This window comes from Thunnus thynnus, chromosome 1 (genome assembly GCF_963924715.1).
Source record: "Thunnus thynnus chromosome 1, fThuThy2.1, whole genome shotgun sequence".
In the NCBI taxonomy this organism is placed as follows: domain Eukaryota; kingdom Metazoa; phylum Chordata; class Actinopteri; order Scombriformes; family Scombridae; genus Thunnus; species Thunnus thynnus.
In genome coordinates, this window is record NC_089517.1 from 40,396,351 (window position 1) to 40,423,788 (window position 27,438).

The 27,438-nt window shown below is 37.6% G+C and overlaps 1 protein-coding gene and 2 long non-coding RNA genes across 3 annotated transcripts in view; all 3 read left to right on the top strand.

Moving 5' to 3' along the window:
* The first annotated feature begins 2,086 nt into the window (after nucleotides 1–2,086).
* Nucleotides 2,087–3,399, top strand: LOC137188471 (uncharacterized). Its single transcript, XR_010929418.1, has 2 exons — nucleotides 2,087–2,372; nucleotides 2,798–3,399. It is a non-coding gene; the product is annotated as an uncharacterized lncRNA (long non-coding RNA).
* Nucleotides 3,400–9,933: 6,534 nt separating this feature from the next.
* Nucleotides 9,934–27,438, top strand: part of cers3a (ceramide synthase 3a) — a 52,738-nt gene continuing 35,233 nt past the window's right edge. Inside the window, exons 1-3 of the mRNA XM_067598189.1 lie at nucleotides 9,934–10,636; nucleotides 12,406–12,586; nucleotides 13,943–14,060. Of these exons, the coding sequence (XP_067454290.1) occupies nucleotides 12,414–12,586; nucleotides 13,943–14,060 (291 nt within the window). The 5' untranslated portion in view covers nucleotides 9,934–10,636; nucleotides 12,406–12,413. The remainder of the gene's footprint in view (nucleotides 10,637–12,405; nucleotides 12,587–13,942; nucleotides 14,061–27,438) is intronic.
* On the top strand, nucleotides 19,088–25,990 carry LOC137188625 (uncharacterized). The gene is made up of 3 exons (XR_010929452.1): nucleotides 19,088–19,983; nucleotides 20,089–20,525; nucleotides 21,135–25,990. It is a non-coding gene; the product is annotated as an uncharacterized lncRNA (long non-coding RNA).

Below are 27,438 nucleotides of genomic sequence, written 5' to 3' on the forward strand. Positions count from 1 at the left end.
TGCATGAAATTGACAAAAAAGCAGTTCAGCTCATTAAGCAGACTGACATCACCTGGACTCCTTCATCCTTCAACTCTCTCTGCCCTAAGTAGGGCTCGAATTCACAACCTTTGGATCTGAAAGGAGTTGAGAAGAACACCTACATGGCTCCTTTGTTGCAGACAGTCTGCATTTACAGGGCTACATTATGTTGAAACGCAACAGACACCTTTCCTACACAAATTTCCCACAAATGGCCAACAGCGGTGGTGGTGGAGTTGCTGTTTATGTGAAAAATCACATTCAAGTATGTGAAATTCAGTACATACATAATGTACCTGACCTTGAATTCATGGTTTTGAAGGTTGAAGCCCCAGTGAGTGCACTGATTGCAGCTGTATACAGACCTCCAGATTACAGTGTGAGATCATTCCTGTCAAACATGGGAAGCCCTTTGGAGGCGCTGGAGATCATAGATCATCACCCCATCATTTTCTGTGGCAATTTCAATGAGGATCTTTTGTCTCACACAAGTAAGCCAATTCTGCAGCTGTTTCAATCTAGGGGATATGCACAACTCATCACTGCTGCAACAACAGAGAACACATTGCTGGACCTCATTTTCATCTCTCAACCACAGCATTGTCTCCATTCTGGTGTCATGAAAACATATCACAGTTATCACAATCCTGTCTACTGTCTAATATCTTCAAACTTTTAAAGATGAACAGTCAGACTTAAAGATAATTCAAGATCAATGTACTAGTGAATCAGGTTTTTTGCATCGTATTAGATATTTGTGTAAAAACTAGTTACACTATCGTTGGAGCTTGACTAATTATGAAAAATAAAAGTGTGTACAACATATAATAATTATGGTAAAGTGGTGTGATTCAAGAGATCGAATAATTTAAATTAACAATGATAAAATGAAATAGAGTATCATAATGATAGAGTTTACCAAATTATGAAAGTAAACAATAATTGGAGAAGCCAAAAAGTAAAACTACAAATACAAATTTCAGAGTATAGGGTTATCCTCTGTGCAGCCAGGCATGAGCACCTCATCCGGCTGACCTAGTCTCTCTGAGGCTGGGATGGGAGGGAGGGTGGACCGGAGGATCCTCACCACTAAACCTTAAAACTTGATGTGACTGTTTTACTATGCTAAAGTTAAACTGATCTGCACAAGTGTTTTGTTGATGAAAAAACAGCACACTGTAGGACAACATTTTTATCTCTCAACCACAGCAATATATTGGTTATGGTATGGTGCCAATATATCAGTTTTTATAATTATGAATTCTGAGTGGTATTCTCCAACAGGTCAACTGTTTTATAAGATAAGTACATTACAACTATTTTGCAATGTACCTACCTGATAGCTGATACCTGATAGCTTATCTGGATATTGAATTATGTTAGGGTTTCTGTCATTTTGGGTAACAATATTGTTATTGAGCTTTAACCTTTTTGGCAGGAAAATCGGGGTGGGTCAGGATTGATAAATGTATAGGCCAAAACTGTTTCACATTTTATACAGTATTTGTGTACAGCTGCTGGTATTTAGAGGAAAGTATGTATTCTGAATGTAACACATGCATTTTGTTATATTGATACCTACCAGGTGATAACCGATACTTTTAATCCCATCTAGTTCTTTACTATCCTCCCCGGCAGGGTGGATGTCCTTGCCCAAGAATATAATTGAGTTTAACTTGACTTTTTGTTAGGTTAGTTGTCCGGGAATGTGACATGCAGTTCTCCTATGTCCTCTGTGTCAATACCTGCCAGTCTTTGCCTCCCCTAATACAGCACTGTGCAGTACTGGAGCACTTCATAACAGTCACAGACCAAATACTGCAACACCAGTTTAACTGTCTGAACCATGACTTCCTGGAGCACACATAAGCATGTTCTAACTTCTGCTAGTTCCAATCTTTTTTCAAGGCTGTCTGGTCATCAGACACTGGATCTGTTTATAACCGAGACATCATGCTGCCATGGACCAGATGTTACACCTCTCAGGTCACACGAGACATGTTTTCCCTCTGTCAGTGCCGACGTTTTCTCACAAAAGAACATGAGGTATTAAGTTATTTTATTTTTAATTTAAATTGTGGTATGTTGGCAGTACATATTAATGTTCATTACTGATTGAGCAATAATTCTTCAGGTATTGATTATTTTATTGTCTGTCACATTGTCTAATTGTAATTCATTTCTTACATCAGGTATTTCCTACTGTAGTCTCCCCATTTCACACTGGAGGGCTGCTCAGAAACCTACAACAGATAACTGAGTGAACTTCATGGGTGTTTGCAGCCTTCCAAAAGTTTCTGTGAAGTGCCGCTGTACAGAAAATTGATTTCTGCCATTCAGTGGTGTTTAAGGTATTTGACTGTTATGTATTATATACATTATAAAGCTGATTTGTTGAATCATCTTCAATTTATTGCAACAATATACTCTTTTCTTCTGTCATTACCAGCTCCATCTTGCTGCTTCCACATCACTGTTTGTACATCAACTGCTGCACACAATAGCAATTACTATTGACCCTTTCACAAGTGATCAGCCACACTGCTGCGGGAAACAAATTGTCACAGAACAGTCGTGATATTCAGGGTGACACTGCCTCCTTGATGCAGAGGAGTTCCTCCCTAAATTAGTTGTAAAGATAATTAGATCTGTGTTTTACTAACCAACTAACAGAGACACTTTGACATTACTGTTTGTGCAAGTTATTTCAAATTATAACTGTAAGAATGTCTATAAGAATGTCATATTTAAAGTTTCTTATTGTTTTTCTTTTTAGGGCTCCTCCATAACATTACTGTGATGCTGCCAACACATGAAATACTGATCAGATAATCGGAAACTGCAGTTCTACAGCCACTGAGAATGTAAAACGTCATATGACAACAGCCCTTCACATCTTAATTAAGGCACTGTGTTCTGGTTATAATGTTGTTTCCATTCAACAATGGACAGTTACAACAAGCAGCAACATGACAGAATATACTGCCAACCCATGGACAAAATTATTGCTTCTCTGAAGAAGAGGTGATGTTAACATTTATTGATCCTGACCTCATAGGATCCAAACACCTATGTTTGCTTTGTATTTTATGACAATTTAACTCTTGTTTCATGTCTTTGTTTTATTTTCCCTGATGTATGTTTCATATTCTTTGCTTAACTATCACCCATTTAGCTCATTTCTATACTTAGCCTTGGACTAATCTAAACTGCAGTATGTAGAAACCAGGTATGTTTATACAGTACACACACACACACACACATACACACATGTATGTTGTTGTATGTTTTTGTGTTTTTCTGTGTACAACAAGCTTGTAACTAAGTGCTAATAACCAATCCCCTGAGTGGGATTAATAAAATTGTTTTGAATTAGAATTTTGAATTTGAATATGATGATTATAGGTTATGAAGTTGAAAAACCACATCCTCTTGCACTGCAAGGACTTCAACTTATGATTGTGAATCAACAAGACAAAAATTAATGTTTGCAAAAAAGTAGGACATAACATGAATTCAAACTCCAATTACAACAATGCTGTTGTCAGGGTCGTCTTTGTCTACCAAGATAAAAGTTGTCCATTAGGGGATTGAACTAACCATCTACTGTTCATAAAGCAGCATTGTTAACCACTGAGCTAACACAACTAACAGTTGATAGTACCATTATCCAATTTTCATCTTTAGACCTTTAATTGTACACAGTTGGCCACAAGCCCTCAGGAAAGAGTTACATCTTGGAGTTTTGACAATGACTGCAAAGCTGAGGTTATCAAAAAAAAACAACTACTAATTGCTGTTAGTGATGGGGACAGTGTAACGAAAGTAACTCTCTTCGAGGAATTTGCTGGCAGGGTGGCTGAAGGCAATTCTTACATAATGAGGAGTTACAGCCTTAGGGATTAACTGCCACAGTTCTACATCAGTGTCGAAAGAAGTCACACTTTTGTTATCCAAATCTTTATTATTGTGTGATTGCTTCCAGCAATCACACATTGTTCTTCTCTCTTCCGTACGTATTTTGCCGCGTTTCAACTGCTGCATACTTTGTGCTATAAAAACCATTCAACTGTCAATCTGTGCAACCCATTCAGCAGATATGTGCTTTTATTTTTCTGAAATGTAACATGTTTCAGCAATTTTATATAATTTCTTAAAACATTAAAATTTATAATGGCAGTCTATGGGACGAACTGTCCGACTGAGTTGGAAACTTGGTCACTTTGACACTCAACTGCTCGGATGTCCCTTATCGTACGACGCCATTCAAACTGTAAAACGTTCACAAAACTGAACTTTCAAAGTTATCAGCTTGTTTAGTGATATCTTTTGTAGTTTTTCAGCAATTTAAGCCCAAAGTCAGGGGTGTTTCAGATTTTTTTTTTCAGGTCTCACCAGTGTGTCATGTGATCAGGCACAGTGGAGAGCACAGATAATTTTATACCAGAAACTGCTGTCACTCCCACAATTTTAACTCCTCAAGCACATATCTTGTCTCAGTATGTTGCCATAAGCCTCCCCTCTCTTAAAATGTAAGTACATTTCACATAGGACTTATAGTTTTTGAGATCTGAACCTTAATTGATAGAGAGTCCCTGTCATGTTCTTATTGACTGCAATACAGTCTGCAGGATGTGTGTCTTCTCTCACTGCAGTTCCTTAAACTTACTGATTCTCTCTTCCTTCAAACACTTTTTACACATATCATTCATTCTCATGTTAAACTAGTCTTGCTTTCACTAAGGTACAAATCTCTGGGCTTCAAGCTCTAGTTTGAGACAAATACATTCTCCTCATCAAAATGGAGATTGTTTCCTCTCATTTTTGTGGATGTCTGTTGGCTCAGTGGTTAAGAACACTGCTCTCATGATCAGCAATATCTTAGATGACAAGGTTGTGTGTTTGATACCTGCTCACTGCAGTGCTCCTCATAATATTGCTCTCATGTACAAAGTTGCTTTCCATCTTTATCATGTACTGTAAGTCAATTCCCCTTTAGCTTATATTAACAGTATTACCTAAAATGTGGATTGCTATTCATGTTAAATACATCTTTTCAAATCCTACAGATCCTGTCTGGGTAGTTCAGTGTTTTAAGCTCATGTTACTTCTTCACTCCTTTTAGATGCAAAGGTTGTGAGTTCGAGCCCTGCTTAGGGCAGAGCTCAGTAGAGTTGAAGGATGAAGGAGTCCAGGTGATGTCAATCTGCTTAATGAGCTGAGTTTAACTTCTTTTTTATCAATTTCATGCAAGTGACAGGCTAAATACCAGAATCTGGCCTGATATTAGTGTGTGATATGTTAGCTCTGTGCATAGCATGTCTGTCTTACAAACATGAGGGTGTAGGTTCAATTCCACCCATTGCTGATTTTAATCTTGCTAGATTTTTCAATAGTGTTCAGCTTCCGGTTATGCAATCTAAATTCACTTTCAGCAATCACACGCAAGTTCTACAGAAATTGCATTTTCTAGTTATTCTTATTCTTCTGTACGTTTTTTGAAAGCTTTCAACTCCTCTATACTTTGAGAGACAGAAACCATTCAAATATCAAAATGTTCAGCTCTTAAGGGACAGGTGTGCTATTACTTTTCAGCTTTCTATCATAATCCATTGATTTTATATATATTTTTTTAATATGAAAATATATAATGGAAAGTCTATGGGAGGAATGTTTAAAAGCTAATATTTCAAAAACTAAAAGTGCTAAACTGCTCATATTTGATGTATAGGTGTCCCATCTGGAAATGCTTAACATATTAAAACATTGTACCAATAGCGCCACCATGTGGTCAGTTATTAAATGTTTTATGTTTTGGCTAATAACTCATGAACAATAAGACCTATCAAAAAAAATATTTGGTCAGGATATTCCTTGGATGATTCTGATTAGATTGATATAGGCCCTGCCCATTTGCGCCCATAACATTTTTCCGCCATTTTGGTTTTTTTTTTGATAAACACATGTTTTGCTTCTTTTGGCACATATTTCATGTAATCTTTACCAAACTTGGTACATACCATATTTAGAGGACTTTGTCATTTGTTTACAGATATCACTTACGGTTTGTCTGTTATTGGTTAGCAAAGTTTTGAAGGCGTGGCCTAATGCACTTAATGGTCAATAACTCCTCAATACTGAATCAGATTGCAACCAAATTTAGGGATGTTGTACACAAGGTGACCTTACAGAAGTGTGTAACATTTCATAAGGTTCTGCTCAAAGGGGGCACTAAAGTAACCTCATAACATGATATTTCAGCAATTCTGCTGTCTTTAATGAAATGAAACTCGGTACACAGGTTTTCCATGAGAATCTGCACGACATACTGAATCATGGCACCAATAGCCCCACCTTGTGGTCATAAATAAAACACCGCCATACTACTTATTAACTACCAAATCTCTTAAATGTAACATGCCATGGTAATTACATTGTATTTGTACAGATGGGGATCCTGAACAAGTGTTTAGTATTTTCAGAAATGCTTTGCGATTCCTTTCAGTTTCAGCATTCACACGCATTTTCAGCAGGAAATGCATTTCTAATTTATTTATTTATTTATTTATCATTATTTCGCCATTTTTTTTGTAGTCTAACTAGTCCTACACGATTTGTTGTATCAACTTCATTTCAATGTCAAAATATACATCCTCATAAGGAGATGTGTGTTATTACTTTTCTCATCTCTAACTTATTCCAATGATTTTATATAATGATTTTATATAATGGCAGCAGCAGCAACTGCGTCTGGTGGTTTGCAGCTCCCACACACAATTTCTTTAGAAATTGCAGAATTGCAATGTGTGTGATTCTTCTAACTCTTTATTGTGTAAAGAGTTAAGTACTCAGTAGAGTTGAAGGATGAAGGAGTCCAGGTAATGTCAATCTGCTTAATCAGACTGCTACTGATAAATTTCATGCAATTAACAGAGTAAACACCAGAATCTGGCCTGGCATTGCTGTGTGATATGTTAGCTTGGTGCATAGGATGTCTGTCTTACAAACATGTGGGTGTAGGTTCAATTCCATCCATTGCTGATTTTAATCTTGCTAGATTTTTCAATAGTGTTCAGCTTCCAGTTATGCAATCTGAATCCGCTTTCAGCAATCAAATATAATTTCTACAGAAATTGCATTTTCTAGTTTATTAGTGTGAATGCTTTCAGCATCTCATAACATTTACTAGCTTAGTAAATGTTATGAGACTGAATTAATCAATTGGCCATCTTTTACCCTTACCCCAGGGTGGTTCCCTCTTATTAATTCTTATTGATAGTTTCTGTTGATATCAATGATTATCTTTGATAATCATTATGATAGCAAAACATGCAGCCAAGACCCAACAAATAGCTTCATTGAATTATCCTGAAACTTGTCACTCATCATATATTCTGTACAGTAATGCAACATTTTTTAATAATTAATATTTCATGAAAAGAAAATTGTCTCTTGGACATCTCTGGAAGACATGGCAAGTCACGGATTTAAGACTAGAACGCACCCCATGAACATCCACCTTTTGATATCTACCTGTCAGATAGGATAGAACCCATTTTATTGCTGTTTCATTGAAAAGAGGAAATCCCAAGACAGAAAAACGTTATGATCTACATAGTATCAATTCCTGGTGAAGTAGGATGAATTTAAGTCAAATCTATCCTCTGTGGATGATGAATATTCATACCTGTTTCTTGGCAATGTGTCCGTTTTCAAGATCATGCAGCTCTGAGCCAAGGTGAAGGATGGGGAGATGGACTGATTTAGCAACATCTCCATTCTTAGACCCTACTGCCAGTGGTGGAACAACACTTTATAAATACACTTTATGTGGGTCTTTAATTTAATTTGTCATCAATCTATATATATTCTGTGTGTGTTGCATTACATTTGGATATATGAATAATAACTACAACAGAGGATATGCAAAAAAAGAAAAAAAAAAAGTTTTTAACACAACTTTCATGTTTGAAAGATTTAAAGGGCTTCCATGGTTCTGTACTTATCCATCTTGCTGCCATGTTAATCATTAGTTGGGAGTGTCATTAAAGGGCTAAATTAGTTTTAGCTTGACATTGAGTACCTGCACTTTGTTTGCTGTCAGTATAAACACCCAACCTAAACCACACAGGGATAAAGCTGGCTCTAAACCTACTTTAAGCCAACATACCTACTTGTTGCACTGTTTAAAGCTGATATCAGTCTAGAGGAGTTAAAATCATAGTTAATATCACAGTAAAAGGTATTAGCCTGAAGGAAGTTACATGATTGTAAATCACATATTGTAAACTAAAGGCACATTTTTATATTTAAAATATTTGTGTGTTTGCCACAGAAAATTTCTAATTCATGGTTGTAGCTTTTGGAATGTCTGTTTACTGCAGTAAAAGCTGAAGATATGAAATTAGGTCAAGTTGTACCTGAAGTTGAAGCACAGGGAAAAAAAAAGTGACAGTTAAAATGGAAGCGTTGAAGTGTAAGGGTTGAATGAAGGCGGAAGGGACAATTTATGTCTAAGCGATGCATTGAACCTGAAGTATGAAGTTGCTGAAGTGAAAGTGCTGAATACAGAGTGAGTTGAAATTCAAGCACTAAAATGAGTCAAACTGAGGGGGCCAAAAGGAGTTGATGTTTAAGAACTGAAAGAAATTGAAATGTTGTGTTGTTGAATTGAAGTCCTGAAAGGATTTGGTGTCAGTTTAACTGTAAAATAGTGTTATTTGAAGTGTAAGCAGTGAAAGTAGTTGAAGTGTTAGCTTAAGTATAAGCACTGAAAGCAGTTAAATTATCACAAGGTTTAAGCACTAAAAGGAATTGAAAATGTCAGTTCATGAGTAAAAATTAGTTTAAGAGACAAATGAAGAGTCAGATGATGTGTTGCTCCTAGAAATTATGCTCATATATTAGTCGTATATGAACATAATTTCTAGGAGAATTGCTGCAGAAAAAACATTTTGATAGAAACATAATGCTGGCTGACGTTTTCTCTCAACATAATGAGAAAGTGTAGTTAATTAGCATATTTGGGAAGTTACAAAAGTGTTGATACTGAACGTATGCCTGAAATGTTCAGTGACAACATTTAATTTTTGTTCTTTCTGCCAAAATATTTGATCTTTGTAGGTGAATTTCTTGGGAATTGAAGTTCTCTGAAGAATTAAAAACACAGTGATGAATCTTTCTCTTTACTCTTACATGCCAGCATGGAGAAGGACACACAGCTGTTCTCCTGGACAACCAAACAGTCTCAGCTTAAATACAGTATGTCCTAGTAGGAATTTGACAGAGAGAGGGTAATAAAGTAATAAAGTAACAATGTCATAAAATAATAAAGCACATAGCCTTACCAATGAACAATGCAAAACTCTTGATGACCTCCAAACAAATTTGACACAGTCAATTCTACTACCAGGTGTCTCTAACAAGATTCATTGTACAGATGTCCTTCAGCTGTCTACAAAAGTTAAGGCACATACTTTGATACAATAAATTCCTTACATCTTGAAGTACAATATCAGCTTGTAGTAGCAACAAAATTATTAAACTTTTTATGGTTGTGTTTAGACTCTGGCAGCACTTGGTGAAGGCTAACGAAAGATGGTCTTGGTTTAATACATAAAAAAGTCTGCAGTGGCTTGAAGCACAACATGTTCATTAACATGTAGGCAAACCACAATCTTTCACTAACCTGAACCAAAGTTCTTTTGCTGTCTAAACCTAAACATATGCAGGACTCAGGATGTGCATCACATTCTCTAGTGCTACAGTCCTGCTTCTTGTATGTCCAATGTCCACCCCAACCTCCTCCCTGCGACATCAGTGCAATATATAAATGTAGCACTTAATTAATTCGAAAAAACTTTACCTTTGATCATAATCCAGGCAGTGATTAGGATTAATGCATGACAGTTAGGAAAACAGTCTAGTAGTGTATGAACTTAATTTCTAGGAGACAGGGTTGTTTAAGGATCTGAAGGATCAGTTGCTGTGCAGAAGTGCAGAAAACAGAAGAAATTTATCACAGTTATGATATCACTCCTTGGAAGTGCAACAGGCAGAAATGTCCAGCAGGTAATAACACCCACCAGTACAGTCAAATAACAGTTTATAAAGAAAATGTAATGTTTGAAAAGGTTTTTTTTCTGGAGTTCATAGTTTATCCACCAATTTGCCTATATACTGTGCCTAAATTGTGTTCTTGTAAAAGCCTATCAAATGACATTCAACAGTTAACATCATTTCCCTCTTGCCTCTTCATTTGCTGGAAGGTTTGTTTTATGGGAGAACTTGCTTTTGTACTTTATCAGGAACACAGTACAAACAAGGTTATTAGATCCCTTGAGGGCAGGGAGTAAAAAGCTTGTGTGTTGTGGCAATCAGCTAGCCTACCTCTACTTCCTGGAGGGGAGAAAAAACCCTTCTCAGGTAATAGTGGCTGTTCTGGGTGTGACCCTAAAGAATGTCAAACAAAGAGAGTGTGGCTGGCTGCCTGTCGTAGCAGGGGAATAGAGGTTTTTACCATCTGTGTTTCATTCACCATTTCCCACAGCAAACAGCAGGCAGCCAAGGTGGAAACAGTCCTTATCTGCTCTATCTGGGGGCACTGACAGTGAAGGTAAGCCTGTGTTTTCCTGTGACCTTGGAGTGTGATTAATGAGCCCTCACCTTGTTTTTAGCTTGAATGAGTGTCAGAGTGAGAGTTTTTAGCTTTCCGTTCGGGTGTAAATTTATCTCCAGTGTTGATGATAGAGGTCAAAGACTGCCAAAGGGGGGGGGGGGGGGGGGGGGGGGGGGGTCGTCTTTAATCCAAAAAGATGCTACAGTTAGCAGTTAGTGAAGTTTGCTCTCAGTCTCTGTGAGCTTTGTCATGGCTGAGTTGGGATGAATGAAGTCCCTGTTCTCAGGGAAAGATCAACACAAAGATCCAGTGAGATCCACAATGTGTGGTCTGCCCAAGAAATCAAAAGGTTTGGTTTTAAAATTAGTTGTGCATTTCAGATGTTTGAGAACAGTTTACCATCTCGGTTTGAAAGTTTGAAGGACCTGTATTGTTAGGTAAGCTTTGTAGGGCCAGCAACTATGTAAAGGTGGAATGACAAGTACTTTGACTAGAGCCCAATCTTTGTTAATGTCACTCAAAGCACTAACCAAACAGTTAAGGCACAAGTCAAGAACTGTGTTTTTAAGGTGTATATGTAAAGCCCGAGGTCATGAGAAACCTATCTGAGCTTTTTTATTGATGACTGATGATTCTGAGGTTTTATTTGTCATTGCTTACTTTACTTCAATGAAAAACTATCCACTAAGTGTCCTTCATGTTGGACATATGACAGCTGATGGCTGTAGTTACTTTGCAGATCAAAAAGTCAATTTCATTTACATTTATAAAGTAATGTTTTTTTTACTTTCAAGTAAACTTATTCATGCAATACTTCTACTTGCAATTGAATATTTTAAACTTTTGAGTCATTGCTATGTATGTTTACTTAAAGGTCCACTTCTGTGCCCAACACATCTCACTGTTGATGTTTTGAGTCAGACAGAGTGTTGTCTGTCCAACATGCGGGCTGAACAGGTTTTTTTGGTTTGGAGTAGAAATGCTTATACTGTAATGTGGCCACAAAAATCCTTCCATCAGGATGAGCTACTGCTGAAAAGAACTAGATTTCTTATCAGCTTGTGTCAGCCCAGTACCTCTATGTTACTTTACTTCCAAACTGAACACACACACACCACATATTGACTCCATTTTTAACTGCTTTGTACTGTGATGTGTTGCTAGGCTGCAACCCAGGATTTTATTGTCCATTTTTTTCTTTTCCCTCTCTCCACTTCTCTTTCTCTGTCTGTTGGTCTCTCTGTCTTTGTGTGAGAGAAAGGGTTGTTAAACTAGGCGTGGAAGTGGTCTTGACAATAAGGGAGGGATCACTGAGTCAATATTTGTTTTGGAAATAGAACTTTATGTACACTACAGTAACTGTAGCAACTGTGATCGCTGGCTGCTTGCTTGTTTTTTGTTGTAGCTTCTTTGTAAAATCTTATCTTATCTCCATCTATCTCATAAAACTAACTCATAGTTAAACATTCGGATAGTAATTTCTCAGTATGGTGTAATAATTTATAATTATTAAAAGAAAAGAAAAAGAAAAGAGAGAATCGTGGATGAGGGAAATGGATGAGGTGTCCAAAGATTGCAGCATTTCCTGATGGACGTTAACCTTGTTGACACATTTGGTGTTAAAGGGCTTATGCCTTGGATATCAGTTCATTACCTCCTTCTTTCTGGACAATTTGTCCTGTCCAAGATATTAGCTGCATTTCCATTGGTAGTTAATCTACTGTAACATACTCCCTTGTGTTTCTGTGACCTGGTGGCTCTGTTAGGGTGGAGGATGTTTGACATGTTGTATGAGTGGTTCTGGTGGGACAGAATCTGGCTGCCAGTGAATCTGACATGGATGGACCTGGAGGACAGGGAGGGCCGTGTCTATGCCAAAGCCTCACATCTCTATGTCACCATCCCCTGCGCCTTTGCCTTCTTGCTCATCAGATACCTGTTTGAAAGGTAAGATCCTCATGCTGTGCACCTACTCTCCCCATGGTTATACTGTACCAATAGTATATCACTCACTCTGTTGTAGAATTGGACAGTATATTACCATTTAAAGGATGCATCTGGTGATATTCTGTACTTTCCTTATTATAAGGAAGTCCCATGTTTAGACTCAAACCAACAATGAATTGATCAACTAACAAGTATTGTGTGTGTATTCAAAGCCTGATATAGCTTATTCCTTTGTGTCATAGAGACCCATTGTTGTTCACCAACTATTAAAACACATAAATGAACCACACTGTTGCACTGGGTGACATGTTCCTTCTTTACCATGAACACAGACACACTGTAGTTTATTTTGACTCAATCCCACACACACTGTCCTGCTGCCAGAAAAATTCACTAGAACACCAAATATTTTGAGATGGACTAACATGTTGGTTTTGGTCTTTTCAAGGGATTTGCTGAAAATGACAAAAATGTGGAATATCTCCAGCCCCAGTTCTTAAATACAACATAAATTACCATAAATTATCAAAGAATTTCAATCAAAAGAAGAGTGTAGCATTTTTGGTAAATAGGTTTGTTTCTACTGTGAAATAAGATGAGAAGATGGATTTCAGTTTCATATCTATGGGTGCTGTCAACCCTGTCGCCTAAAAGTTACATTATGTACAACAGCATTAGCAAATACATTTAGTTAGAAGCATAATACTACCACAGTATCTTGATTATTTTCAAGAATTTCAGTTCAACACTCCCTCTAGAATTCTTGTATATTTTACATTTTTGAATGCAAGTTATGCAGGTTTATATTTTTGATGTATGTTTTCCATCAGTTCCTGGCAGGCTTGGGTTTCCATTCATTTCTGTATGGTGTGAACATTTAACAGACTCTCAAAACTTTACACTTTAAGTTACTTCAAGTCTAAATTCATTATTGTTAAAGTGATTATCTTTGCCAAGTGATGCATCTTAAGTGCAGATTAATTTGAAAGTCTGCACCAGATATACAATGAATCCATGGATGCCTGGAACAACAGAAATATCCTAGATTTCTAAGACTCTGTCTTATGGTTTGAAAAATGATGTTGTGACAAAAAGTAGAAGGGTTTTATGGTACAACACAGAAAATGGCTGTTATGGTCCTTTACTGTAAAACCCACTAGACTGCTGCTTACCACTATCACTACTACTAATAACAATAATAATAGTGAAAAATAAATAAATAGAAAATAGTTCTATTATTTATTGTTTATCAATCAAACTGCATCTCATTCTTTAATATACTGTGTCCTGAAGTCCTCCTCATGGTTAGGTAGAGTATGTATCCAGTTAGAACTGAAGCCTTTGTGTGTGTGCCAGTTGGATAGCAACACCACTTGCAGTCTCTGCTGGGATCAAGCAAAGAGTCCATCTGAAAGCAGAAACCCACCCCATCCTGGAACTGTACTACACTGCTAAGTGCAGATATCCTGCTCAGGTAAGCAAAGTCCCACTCAAATATCAGTCCTATGACTCGTGACAGTTTGAATATCTGTACCACTAACACATTACTGTTAACTACATGGCAAAATGAAACTACACTGTTCATATCTCAGTTCAAAATGTCAGTTGTTTTACAACCTAATTTTTATAGTTTTTCCCAGAATACCTATCACTTATTGGTAACATTATATATAATGTACTCTGCTTTACTGCGGACACCTGCAGACCTGACATCTCTGCTAGACACAGTTTTACCACATATATGTCAGGGGAACCAAATGAGCTATCAGACAGATTTCCAGAACTAATTACTGGTTCAAACATGAGCTCAGACCAGTTTTCCATTGCTGTGGAAGAATATCAGGTGCATTATCTTTGGGTTTCACTCCTTTATAAGTGGTTAGGATAACTGTATTAAAGTGTTTTTGATTTGTTTTAAACCTGTTGGATTATCTGATGCTGCTTGTGCTATTGGACTCTGGGGTAGTGAAAATGTTCATAACTGACAGCCAAAACCATGAAAACAAGCTGAATCATTTGTCTCCTACTGTAGATTGAACAGACTGAACACAATACAACTACAGAGTTAATTAACTCAATGTACAGTATGAATCTATATCACTCCATTACACGGCCAAGAATAACAACACATAGTACTACACTGATTGACAATATATTTACCAACGTTATTGATAAGAAAGTAGTAAGTGAACCACTTATAAATGACACAAGTGACCATATGCCGGTCTTTTCAGTCATTCAGAGCTGTATTAGTACCAACAAGGACATTTAAACTTAAAACCCAATTAGACACAAAACACAAGGTGCAATTAACTCTTTTGAAGACCTAATGAAACAAGACTGGAATAAAGTCTGTGTGGAAGATGTAAATGAAGCCTCTGAGACATTTTTGTCTATAACAACCACTCTCTACAAAAATGTATCCTCTAGTAACCAAAGTAGTAAAACAGATATTTGCTGAAAAAGCGTGGCTGACTAAGGGAATGCAAGAAGACAAAATCATTATAAAAAGAATGTTTAAGGAAAAGAACAAAGCAGAACACACATACAAAACATATAAAAACAAACTGACAAGTATTATGAGACATTCCCAGCTAGTCACATACCGAAGCTTGGTCAGGACCCCATGGCATCACTTTTTAATGTACTGGATACCCCTTTAGCATCATTTTTCAACATGCAGTATCACGGCAGTCACTGTCAAAAAATAATTATATTTTATGTGTGACAACACTGTAGTTAAGGTCTTGTTAGGTTTAGGCAGACTTTGGTTAGGGTTGGGGAAAGCTCATGGTTTGGGTTAAAATAAAAAATAAAATAAAAATGGCAAGGTCGTCTCAAACCAGCTCTCAGATTTCCAACTTTCTGTCAACAACGTTGCAAGCCATCCACCAACCCCTCCACCTCCTAATGAGAAAGTCACCTTATATAGATGTCATGTGAAGTACGTCACTTCCGAAATGTTGATGCTACGTATTACAGGTGTTGAAATGTAGATATTCAATGTATCTGTGGTTTGCAGAAATGTACAATGCCAACGTTTTATTCTGGCGACCAGGCTGAAATTTGTCATCTTGTATAGACGTCATCAGTCTCATGGCATCTATTTCAGATGTTGTTGGAGTTCAACAGAAGTGTATCAGACTACCCTGCACATTGAACAATGACGCTAAAGGGGTGCCCAGTGCAGTAAGAAGTGACGCCATGGGGTCCTGACCAAGCCTCAGTATGTTACCAGTATGGCAAGTTTGGAGAATGAGAGTGAGAATGGGCTGTATGAGAAGCAACAAAAGGGATTATTACAGTAATTACTGGAGGACAACAGAAATAATATTAAAAAATACATGGAAAGTATTGATTGACATTATTAAAAATGGAATTGGAAAAACAAGATACCCAACCTATTTCCTGACAAAGAAAAATACAACTATTAACAATATGGATTTATTTGCAGATTAATCTAATTGACTTCTTTGTCAATGTTGGTCCTGGTTTGGCTAAGGAGATTGCAAAGACTGGTACTAGAGATGATGTGGAAAGTAAAACTATTGATTATTGATATTGTTAAAACATTTAAGAATAAGAAGTCTACAGACTGGAATGGAATTGATATGTCTATGGTTAAAAATATTATTGAGTTTGTAGTGAAACTTCTTACACAAATTTGTAATCAGTCTCTCCAAACACTGTATTTCCATGCAAAATGAAAACAGCTGAAGTCATACCTATATATAAGGCTGGAGACAGACATGTACTCTCTAAATACAGACCTGTTTCTTTACTTGCATGGTTCTGTAAAATACTGGAAAAAACATTCTATAAAAAGGTAAGATAAATTTATCACAAAACATAATAGACTTTGTGAACAGCAATATGGGTTTAGACCTAGTAGGACAATTTAATTTGCACTCATAGAATTTGTGGAGGAAATATCAACTGTAATAGAAAATAAAGAATATGCAGTGGATAAAGAATATTGGATCCTAAAAACACATTTGATACTGTTGACCATGACTTAGTATTGAAGAAATTACAAAGATATGGAATTAGAGGGGTAGCACTCTCTTGGTTAAGCAGTTACCAGGAGAATAGGTATCAGTATGTGCAAATAAAGGGTTTAGTGTTGGGACCATTGTTGTTTATTTTGAACATAAATAATATAAGTGAAGTTTCTAAAATATTAAAAACTATATTATTTGCAGATGATACAAATGTATTTTGTTGTGGTAAGAATTTGGAACAACTTTTGGATACAGTGGGAAAATAATTGGAAATGCTAAACAGTTGGTTTGATTCTAACAAACTGACGCCGAATTTAAGTAAAACTAAATTTATAATCTTTGGGAAGCATTCAACTAAGTCAAGCAGGAAACTCATGATAAATGAGTGTCTGAAATTAAATTTCTTGGAGTGATAATAGATAATAAATTATGTTGGAAGCCACATATAAATTATATCAAAGCTAAAATATCAAACTGCAATACTGTAAAATTTGAGATTTGAGAATTTAAGATTTGGTTGACTTTAAAACGGTATATAAATCGTACAAAGTTAAAATTCAGTTATTACCTGAAAGTATCCAAAAGTCGTTTCAAATGAGAGAAGATCAACAAAACTTGAGGGGAATTGGCATGTTCAAAAAACAATTAGTGAGGACTAATGTAAAATATCATTGTATTACAGTCAAATGAGTTAATTTATGGAACAGCTGTAGTAAGAACTGAAAACGTAAAACATTTAGTAAGTTTAAACGAACGTTTAAAAACAACATATTGAACAAACATGAAATACAGAGTACAGGATATGTAAGTTGTTTTTGATTTATATTGTTTTGTTTGTCCTGTTCTGATTGTTTTGTCTTGATTGTTTTGTTTTTGTTTGTTTTGATTGTTTTGTTTTGTTTTTAATTGTTTTGTTTTTTGTCTTGTTTTGTTTTTGTTGTTTGAAGTTACCTTTCGAGATCTAACTTTTTTCAGACTGCAGAAAAACTTTAAGTTGGGTTATTGAGCCGTGTTGAGCTGCTATATTTAAGGTTCTGTCTCTTCTTTTTTGTGTGCTTATGTTGTGCCCTTAAAACAGGAAAAATAGTGAGGGAAGAGGGATGAAGAAACCCGCACACTTCTCTTGTTTTCACTCGTTTGCACTGAGTCTTAATTATGTACAGTACAACCAAATTCACACATTTTCTCAGTATGGATACATTCAGTCTCAGGACCACAGTTTCCACAACTAAGTTATCCTCTGTTTTTTTCTAAATAATGTAAATTGTATTTTTAACCAACATAGACTGTAACTTAAATGAAATACATTTACCTTTTTAACTTTCATATTTTACCTAACACATGAACTGACTCCTTACAGCAATAAAATAATGTTTTTAAGAATCTCATAGAAGATATCTCAGTGACAAGCTCAAATGCAGAAAATGGCGGAACAACAGTTCGACGCTAGAGGGAGACAATAGCAGTAGCTAGCTTACATGGTGACGGAGTTAGCCAGAAACTCTTTAACAACATAAAAGTACAAAATTCACCTCTCTCACTCACAATGAACAACAATGACAAATAACAAGTATCAACAATCTGTGTCACCAAGTTTATAGTGCTTTGTGTACGGTAATTACCTTAAAACAGGGAAAATAGTGAGGGAAGAGGGATGAAGAAACTCACACACTTCCCTGCGATTCCCCCTACAGAAGCCCTGAGGCATTATCAATAGATCGACGCACAATCAACCCAGAAATAGAAAACACATTACCTGTTTGTACTGTTTACACTCTGGCTGGATATTCTCCACAGTAATAACCTTAGCAACATAACCGAAATAACAATAAAATTATGTGTTAAGAAAATAGAGCACGAGAAATATAATTGCATAACTTTGAAAAGAAATAAAATTATGTTTCTGAAAAATCTAATTATTTTCAAATTCTTAACTACCACACTTAAAAGAGAGAGGAAGAGGTGACTTTCTGTCAAATTGATGGATGAGTTGACCTTTTGACCTTCTGGCCGGACCTTCCGACCCCGCCCCCAAACCAATCATAAAGCGCCACATCATTGAAGTCCTGTCCCTTCCTGTGCATCAATTAGGGAGACAGTGGGTTGTTGTTGCTGATTAGGATTCTTAACATTCTGTATGCAGGTTAAGCACTGATCAGTGGCACAGGTCAGCAACTGCATCTCTACAGGTCTGTAAAGAGAAGAGATCAAAAGGGTGAGGAGTAATGAGTGAACCATACTGTTTTCTTATTTTCTGTGGTTGGTGTTTGAGTTAGAAAAAGCAATTAAGATATTATGTCAGAATAAACACAGGTTTGTAGCTTCAACATCATCAGCCCTGTTCATAGAGGAGTAAATGAGCAAACCATGTTTTTTGTAGCTGGTGTTTGAGTTACAAACAGAACTAATTAGACTCTGTATGCAGGAAAAACACAGCTCTGTAGTTTCATCATCATCAGCCGTCTATGTAATGGAGTGAAACATATGGTTTGTTGGTAGGTGAATTCAGGTCAGATGACCGGCTGTAGCCCAACTCTTTTCTTAAAAGATTACAAATGTATAATATTAGGGATATAACACACACACACACACACACACACACACACATATATATATATATATATATATACACACACATCAATTTCTCTCAGGCACGTACCATCAACTGAAACAAAACCTTATGGATTGTAGTCTGTGCATATTGAATTAAACATTATCTTATGCCATGATGTACCAAAGCAGACACTACCCTGTCTCTCTCTCACACACACACACACACACACACACACACACACACACACACACACGTATCAATTTCCTCTCACAGACATACCACCAAGTTACCTGATTCAGAAACATAACCTAGCAAAATGTAGTCTCCACATATTGAATCAAACAAAACCTAACAATATCTTATGCCATGATGCACCAAAAGCAGACACTACCCTGTCATACACACACACACACACACACACACACACAGTATAGTTTTTAAATTACTAGAACTTGATCAAACAAGGTGTAAGGTTCCGTGATGCATCTACAATAGACAACCACCCTGACACAACCACCCCATCCCCACACAAACACAGAAGGTAAAGTTTTTAAAACACACAAAAGGTAAAGTTTTTAAAGTTCTGAAAGAGTGAAGGTTAACAGATGGAAAAACAAAAGATTTTTGCATAAATAGTCTTTCAAAAGACGACTAGATAGAAGCCGTCTGAAGAGAGAGACAGAGAGTCATGGAAAACGCCGGTATTTGAACGCGCTTTACAAATTATTATTTTAATTTCTTCTGGTTGTCGTTATTCATCGTTCTAAAAAGCCAATTTCTTACAGAGCAAAATACCTTTGTTCCAGAGAGCCCTTTTGCGTTTGGGTTTACAGATGATTATTGTAAGTATATACATTTTCTACACATTTCACATAATCTGTAATAATTGTATTTTTTGCTTACCTAAAATGAATCAACTTGTGTCTCTGATTGTCGTTTTCTCATAGTTTCGGCGGAAAACTTGGAAGAAATTCGGTGTATTTTGAGCCAAAACTTACCACGCAGTTTTCAAATCACCACCGCAGACATCCATCCGATTCCGCCGACTCCTGAGGCCTTAAGGTCGCCCGATACATCTGGGGTAAATCCTTGGGTTGAAGACGGTGTAAACACGCCACCTCCTTCCCCGACCGCAGAAATCTTGCCATCCAGCCCGGGTTTAACTCATCCGGACACAGACGCTGTGAGAGAGGGGACGACACTCAGAGTCTTCAGTCTACATCCCCGGCAGCAGAAGCCGGGGTTTCATCCAGTCCTCCCGGGGAAAGTCGAGCGAGTGAAGGACCTCGCAGAGAAAAAACGGCGAGGTCGAACAACGGACCTTCGAGACCGGTACCTCTGATGAATCGTCATAGAGCCAGGCGCCGAGGACAAAACATCGCAAGTAAGTTTGTTTCTTTATTTTAACTCATTGTGGAAGAAACTTGTTTGAACTCCCCGCTAACTTGATTGTAAACAGGATGTTACCACGTCATGAAGCAGGTTCGAAACGCAACACAGCGTGCATAACGTTCCATTTTTACAAATGAAATTTGAAGATAAAAACTTTGAACAACATCATATAATATGTAGATTACTTATATTGAACCTACACGTAAAGCTTCATGTTCTATTTCTGATTACTTTATACATTCTGTTGTTTTTGCTTCGTACTGTTTGTTATTGTGACCTTATATGTTTTAATTGTAAAGACTACCAATGAAAACGAGCTAAAAGCTAACTCTGATGCAGTATGTCAAATGTTAACATTTATGTTAACACTGCACAAGGTTCTTATAAATACACATACAGCATACATACTAAGTATGATTACTTATATCGGTCATAGATTTAAAGCCTCATATTCTATTTCTGATTACATATATAAGTAGATAACTTACATGATCTACGTATAAAGCTTCATATTCTGTTTACTTACATCGATTGTTTTTTTCTCTGCGTCACACACACACACACACACACACACAAAACTTAACTCTCTCTCTCTCACCAGGAGGACGGTGTCGTCATCATGAAGGGTGTAGAAGAAGCAGCGTGGAGAAGCAGGAACTGATGCAGCAGATGATTGGTTTAATAGGTGAAGTACACCAGATTATGAACCAAATGCTGTCTTTGTGCAACAGGGGGAGAGTGTAATTTTCTGTATGTGTAATTCAAGTGCAATGTACCAGAAAGATCATTTTTCTATGTAACCGGGTGTGACTTTTTTTTTTTTTTTTTATCATGGACAACCAACGTTTGTCAAACCGAAATTTATTGTGTGAAGATAATGAATCAGAGGAAACACTAATGTCAATAAACGAAATCTCCACCAGTTCTAAAGCTGTTACCTTCTTAGATGCTATCGATAATGCTATTGTATAGAGTCTTAAACCAAATTGACAAAGTTAATGAATCAGAAGAAACACTGTCACCTCTCAGCCCAAACTCTGCTAGTTCTAACATCGATCATCCCTTTCCTGATATCAATAATGCTACCACCAATCTTAATGTCATAAACCAATTTCAAGAGCTAATGAGTCAAATACCCCCCAGATCCGAACCTTCTGAACCCTCTGTGTTAAGCGATGTACAAATTGAAACACAAAATGAATCAGAAACTGTTGATTACTTTGACGCTTTAAACAATGCTGTAAGGTTTTTAGAAAATCAGACAGATTTCCTGCAACACATTGAGTCAGGGCACTCACAACAAAATCAACAATACGGTGGTAACATTACTGAAAATACAGCACAACAGGAAAATTCATCTCCGTCCAGGGTGGTGAGGCGTGATAGATTTAACAACATTGAAATTACTCAGCCTCTCAACATCCTTAGAGATCAAAGTATTGCTAATTATGCTGCATATTATTGCAGTGTGATGAATATCTTAGAGGATGTCAGTCGAAGAGCCTTCCAACATGCTGGGCGACAAGACCTGGTGCAGCTTGAGTCTGCCTAATGGTGCCTCTGTCATTTTGAACGGCGAACCTCATGATCAAAACCAACTCCAGTCTTTCATAGAACACAGTGTACAATCCAACATGGTTGTTAACGTTGACAGTAATCTGATATTGGTAGCTCAGGTCATTAGAAACCCACGAGGTGGCGGTAAAAGAATGTTGGCAAAAACATTAGACAGCGAAATCCTGAAAAAGAAGAGACGGTTTCTGCATGTCGTAGATAATGGCCCTGACAACCAACTGTGTTTTGCAATCAATCTGGCTCATCTGCTTTATTCCGATATCTCTGATAACGCAGCGTTATTGTGCGGTAGAGAGATTCAGAATATGACCGGATTAACGATATACCAAAATTTGAAAGAATTTTGAACTGCAAAATTTTAGTTCTTTTCAGGACCGATGATAAACGAACGCTCTCTTAATTTGTAACCGATACCCCGAGAAGACAAAAAACTCTGTACATGTTTCTGTTTGAAAACCACTATTACGGCGTCATAAACGTGAAAGCCTTTCTAGGTACCCAGTACGCATGTGATTATTGTTACACGGGTTATAACAACTTATTGACTCACCGATGCAGAGGTCATTGTAATGTTTGCTTAGACCCTTCCTGTACCGAACAAAAGATCCGAACTGTAGTCTGCGCCGACTGTAACAGGACATGTCGTTCACCTTCATGTTTTGCCAAAGAGCCTACAGAGAGAGTCAGGGCTCAAAAATATATCAGTAACTGCGAGTTGCATAAAAAATGTGATAAATGCAAAATGTGTTACTACATCGTAATGAACAGCAAAAGTAAACCACACAAATGTCATACACTGAAGTGAAAAATCTGCGGGGTCTGAAAAAGAGAACAAGGTACACTGCTGCTACATACAACCTTTGCCGCCGTCAACAGAACATACAGAGAAATTAATATTCTATGATTTTGAGACGTATGTCGACTTGTCAGGCGTACACGTCCCTTTTTTGGTATGTACAAAAATGCTCGAAGGTATAAGATGGAACACTCAGGGTGCGGATTGCACTGAACGCTTTATCATGCATTTCAGGCAACCTTTGTACAGAAAATCAATCTTTATTGCTCACAATGCTAAAGGGTTTGACAGCTACATTGTGATCAAAGCCATGCTCGCTCTGAAAATGAAGCCTAGTCTCACCATGCAAGGCAGCAAAGTCATTTGTTTCACACTGATTACGACCACAAGTACATTCTCTCAGCTTTCTCACCATGCGTCTATCGGCCATGCCTAAAGCTTTAGGTTATGCTGATAAAACCAAGGGTTTTTTCCCCCATGGGTTTAGCTCAGAGAATCATTTTTACTACATAGGTCCCTTCCCTCAGCCTGAGGCTTACGGTGTCGGGCAAATGACTAAAGAGGGAAAGACTGAATTTGACACATGGTATGAGACGGTGCATCACGGCATGTTCAGTTTTGAAAAAGAAGCTATCCGTTACTGTCAAAATGATGTGGATATTCTCTCAGAGGCTTGCTGCATTTTCAGAAAAGGCTACATTGATGAAACCAGTGTAGACCCATTCAGCTGCGTCACCATTGCTTCAGCTTGCATGAAAGTGTTTCGCACAAATTTCCTGCCTCCCAATACCCTGGCCGTTCCATCACCCGACAATTATCGCAGGCAATTCAAATTTCAATTTTCAAACGGCAGCAGTCAGTGGTTAGAGTGGGTTGCGCGTACAGAGAACATCTTTATTCAACACGCTTTGAACAAGGGTGAAAAACAGATAGGTTACTATGTAGATGGTTATGCAGAGGTGCAAGGTGTGAAATATGCATGGGAGTTTCTGGGTCGTTTTTACCATGGTTGAAGAGTTGCATGCGGTCTGTGAGGAGAAATTACAGGTGTTACAGTCTGTCCATGGCATCACAGTGATGGTCATGAGAGAGCATCGTTGGGTTGAGATGAAAAAAAAACCCATCAGGGGTTGAAAGAGTTTCTTGAGCATTACAAAGCTCCTCAACCTCTCACCCCGTGATGCTCTGTATGGCAGTAGGACGAGTGCTGTGAGGCTGAGGTATACAGTGGCGCTGGATGAAACTGTACAGTATGTAGATGTGACATCCTTGTATCCCTACGTCAACTGCACATTTCCTTACCCTCTAGGACGCCCTAACATCATCTACACAAATTTCCAAGAGCCTCAAAACTACTTTGGGTTAATCAGGGCCGTTGTCTACCCACCTCGGGGTTTGTTTTTCCCTGTTTTACCTTACAGAACAGCTGCTGGTAAACTGGTGTTCGCCCTGTGTTGTACATGCGCCGAGCTTAATTTTCAGGATGGTTCATGTACACACAACGATGACGCCAGAGCGTTGACAGGTGTTTGGGTCACTCCTGAATTTAACAAGGCCTTGGAGATGGGGTACTGATTAGGTAAGATCACTGAGGTGTGGCACTTTTATCAACAGAGCGATTCTATCTTTGTCAAGTACATGCACACTTTTCCGAAGGGTAAACAGGAAGCTTCAGGTTACTCCCCTGAGGCTACCGATCAGGAAAGTAGAGAAAAGTACATTAATGATTACATGACCAATCAGGGTATTTTGCTGGACGCTGACAAAATTAAATCAAACCTGGCTAAAAGACAAGTGTCTAAACTCTGCTTAAATAGCTTTTTGGGTAAGTTTGCGCAGAGAAGTAGCCTGAATCAGACCGCTCTAATCAGTGACCCTGAAGAATTTTTCAGTTACATGTTTTCAGAAAAGTACAAAATCAAATACTTTTCATTCCTCAATGACACAACGGCTCTCATTCAATGGAGTCACGGTGATCGCTATATCGCACCCCCAAACAAGGTCGATAATGTCTTCATCGCAGCATTCACCACAGCCTATGGCCGTCTAAAATTGTACAGCTATTTGAAGCAAATGCAAGAGCGGGTTCTCTACTACAACACAGACAGTTTGATATATGTCACAAAAGAGGGAGAACCTCGACTCAAATTGGGTAATTACTTGGGGGATTTGACAGACGAATTGGGTGACGATAGCATACAGGACTTTGCGGCTGTGGGTCCTAAAAGTTATGCCTATCAGCCTACAAACAAACGAGTGGTGCTGCGTGTGAAAGGCATTACTCAGACTCGCGAATGTTGCGAACAGGTCAACTTTGATAGCATCAAAGAGCTGGTGGAGGGATATGTGCAAAACCTCACTGCAGAGGGTTTCATTGAAACCCCTCAGCACAACATTGTGCGTGATAAAAAGTGTTTTCTTCTGAAAAACTCATAATTTCAAAAGAAGTTGCGAGTGGTGTTTGACGGTTGCTTCCCACAGGTCAAACCTTGCCTTTTGGATATTAAAAAAAAAAAAAAAAAAAAATGTCACACTTGGGTGTTGCAGAAGAAATTGATTTTGATCCTAGATTGCAACTACCTTTCTCATGTCAGATTGTGGGTCCGAGTGGTTGTGGAAAAACTTTTTTTGTAAAAAATGTGTTGGAAAATTGTCAAGATGTTTTGTCTCGGATACCTGAAAATATTGTATGGATTTATACTTTGTTTCAACCCATGTATGCTGAACTGCAAAACAAGAATAAAAAATATTAAATTTATTGAAGGACTACCTGATTCTTTCGAAGATGAAAGCCTGTTTCCTCCTGATCAGAATCATTTGATTATCTTGGACAATGTCATTTTTCAAGCCTCCGACCACCCTGAAGTAGTCAGGATTTTCACACAATACAGGCATCACAAGAACATGAGTTTCATGATGTTGACGCAAAATGTGTTTCACATAGTTGGACCATCAGTTTGAACAGCAATTACCTGGAGTTTAAAAACCTGCGAGACAAGTTGCAGATTAATATCTTAGCTCAACAAATTTTTCCTTCTCAGAAAACTTTGAAGAAAGTTTTGAAGATGCTACTAAAGATCCTCATGGATATTTAATCATCAACCTCACCCCTACTTGTCCAGAGCAATACAGACTGAGGTCGGGATTGTTACCTGCTCAGTGGCCGGTCGTCTATCTACCCATATCAAGATCTACCTAATTCGACATGTCAGCACGGATAAAAAGAAACGCTCCTTTATTGCAAGCTTTGTATTATGCTACACCTCGGAGACGTAAAGATATTCTTAGTCATTGCTCCTCAGACTTTCTTCAGTCTCTGTGCGAACTCTCTCTGAATGTTTTAAGGGGCAATATACCCCTGTTAGCAAGTTAATATAACAAACTCAAAAGACAAAAGAAAATTATCAAATTGTTGACGGATAAAAAAACCAGCCTAAAAAGCAAACACAAGGCTCTGATGAAACAATCTGGAGGGTTTCTTCTACCACTACCGCTTTCAGCGGTTGTTCCTATCGTCGGACAACTTATAGGAGGACTCATTAATAAAAACTAAAAAAGAAATGGCACAGAGGGCTAGTCAAAAGATGTTGACGCCTGGTGACGCCTCAACAGTTTAATCGTATGAGTCAGACAGTTTTGGTCGCTCAGACTCCATCTGTGAGATGTACGGCGGAAAATGATTTAGATGTGAAAATGAAGGCTATATTAAACAAACCGGGGTTGAATCCTTATGAAAAAAATAAAAAATACAACACTCTGCTGCAAAGATACCTAACCCTGATCAAACAAGGGGAGAAGGTAGCTCTGACTGTTGCTAAAGACTCTGACGACAGAAATAGAACCTTAGCTCAAAATGAAGAACAAGAAGAGGAAAGAAGAAGAAGCAGCCAGGATGAAATGGCATATGATGAGTTACAAAACCTTCCTCCTCGCGATCGTAAAAATGCTCAGTATATCATGAATAAATTAGCCAAAAGCGAGGACGGGTGGATGTCGAAGGGAGAGTTTATTTATAAGGGAAAAGCGGTAAAAGGATCACACATGATTGACTTGTTTAAAAATCTATCCGCTTCTTATAAAAAAAAAAATCACAGACCCTACCTCCTAAGAGTTGAACAGGTTTTTTAAATACTCTATCAGAACTCAACATCCCTCTAACTTCGGTGACTAACCCCCAAGCTCAAGAGGAATATCGTCGGCTTAAAACTGAGGGATTGTATGAAGGAAAAGATGAAGTTGAAGAGGAAGTCACGCCGGCAAAGGCAATGAAAAGAAAACGGAAAAAAATCATTTTATCCCCACGCTGGATTGAATTTGAATGAATTTAATGAAATAATAAAAGATTCGTACAACGATATGGTCTTTAGTCCGTCTTTTTTTCTCTTTCACACACGTTATTAAAAGTGGTAACAATCTTTGAACATTTCTAAAGAACAGACGGTGTGGTGGAAAGAATCAGCTCTTTGATTCCTTATACAACATTGATATTTTTCATTTTTAATCACATCATCATGATGACGTCAGTAAAGGTAAC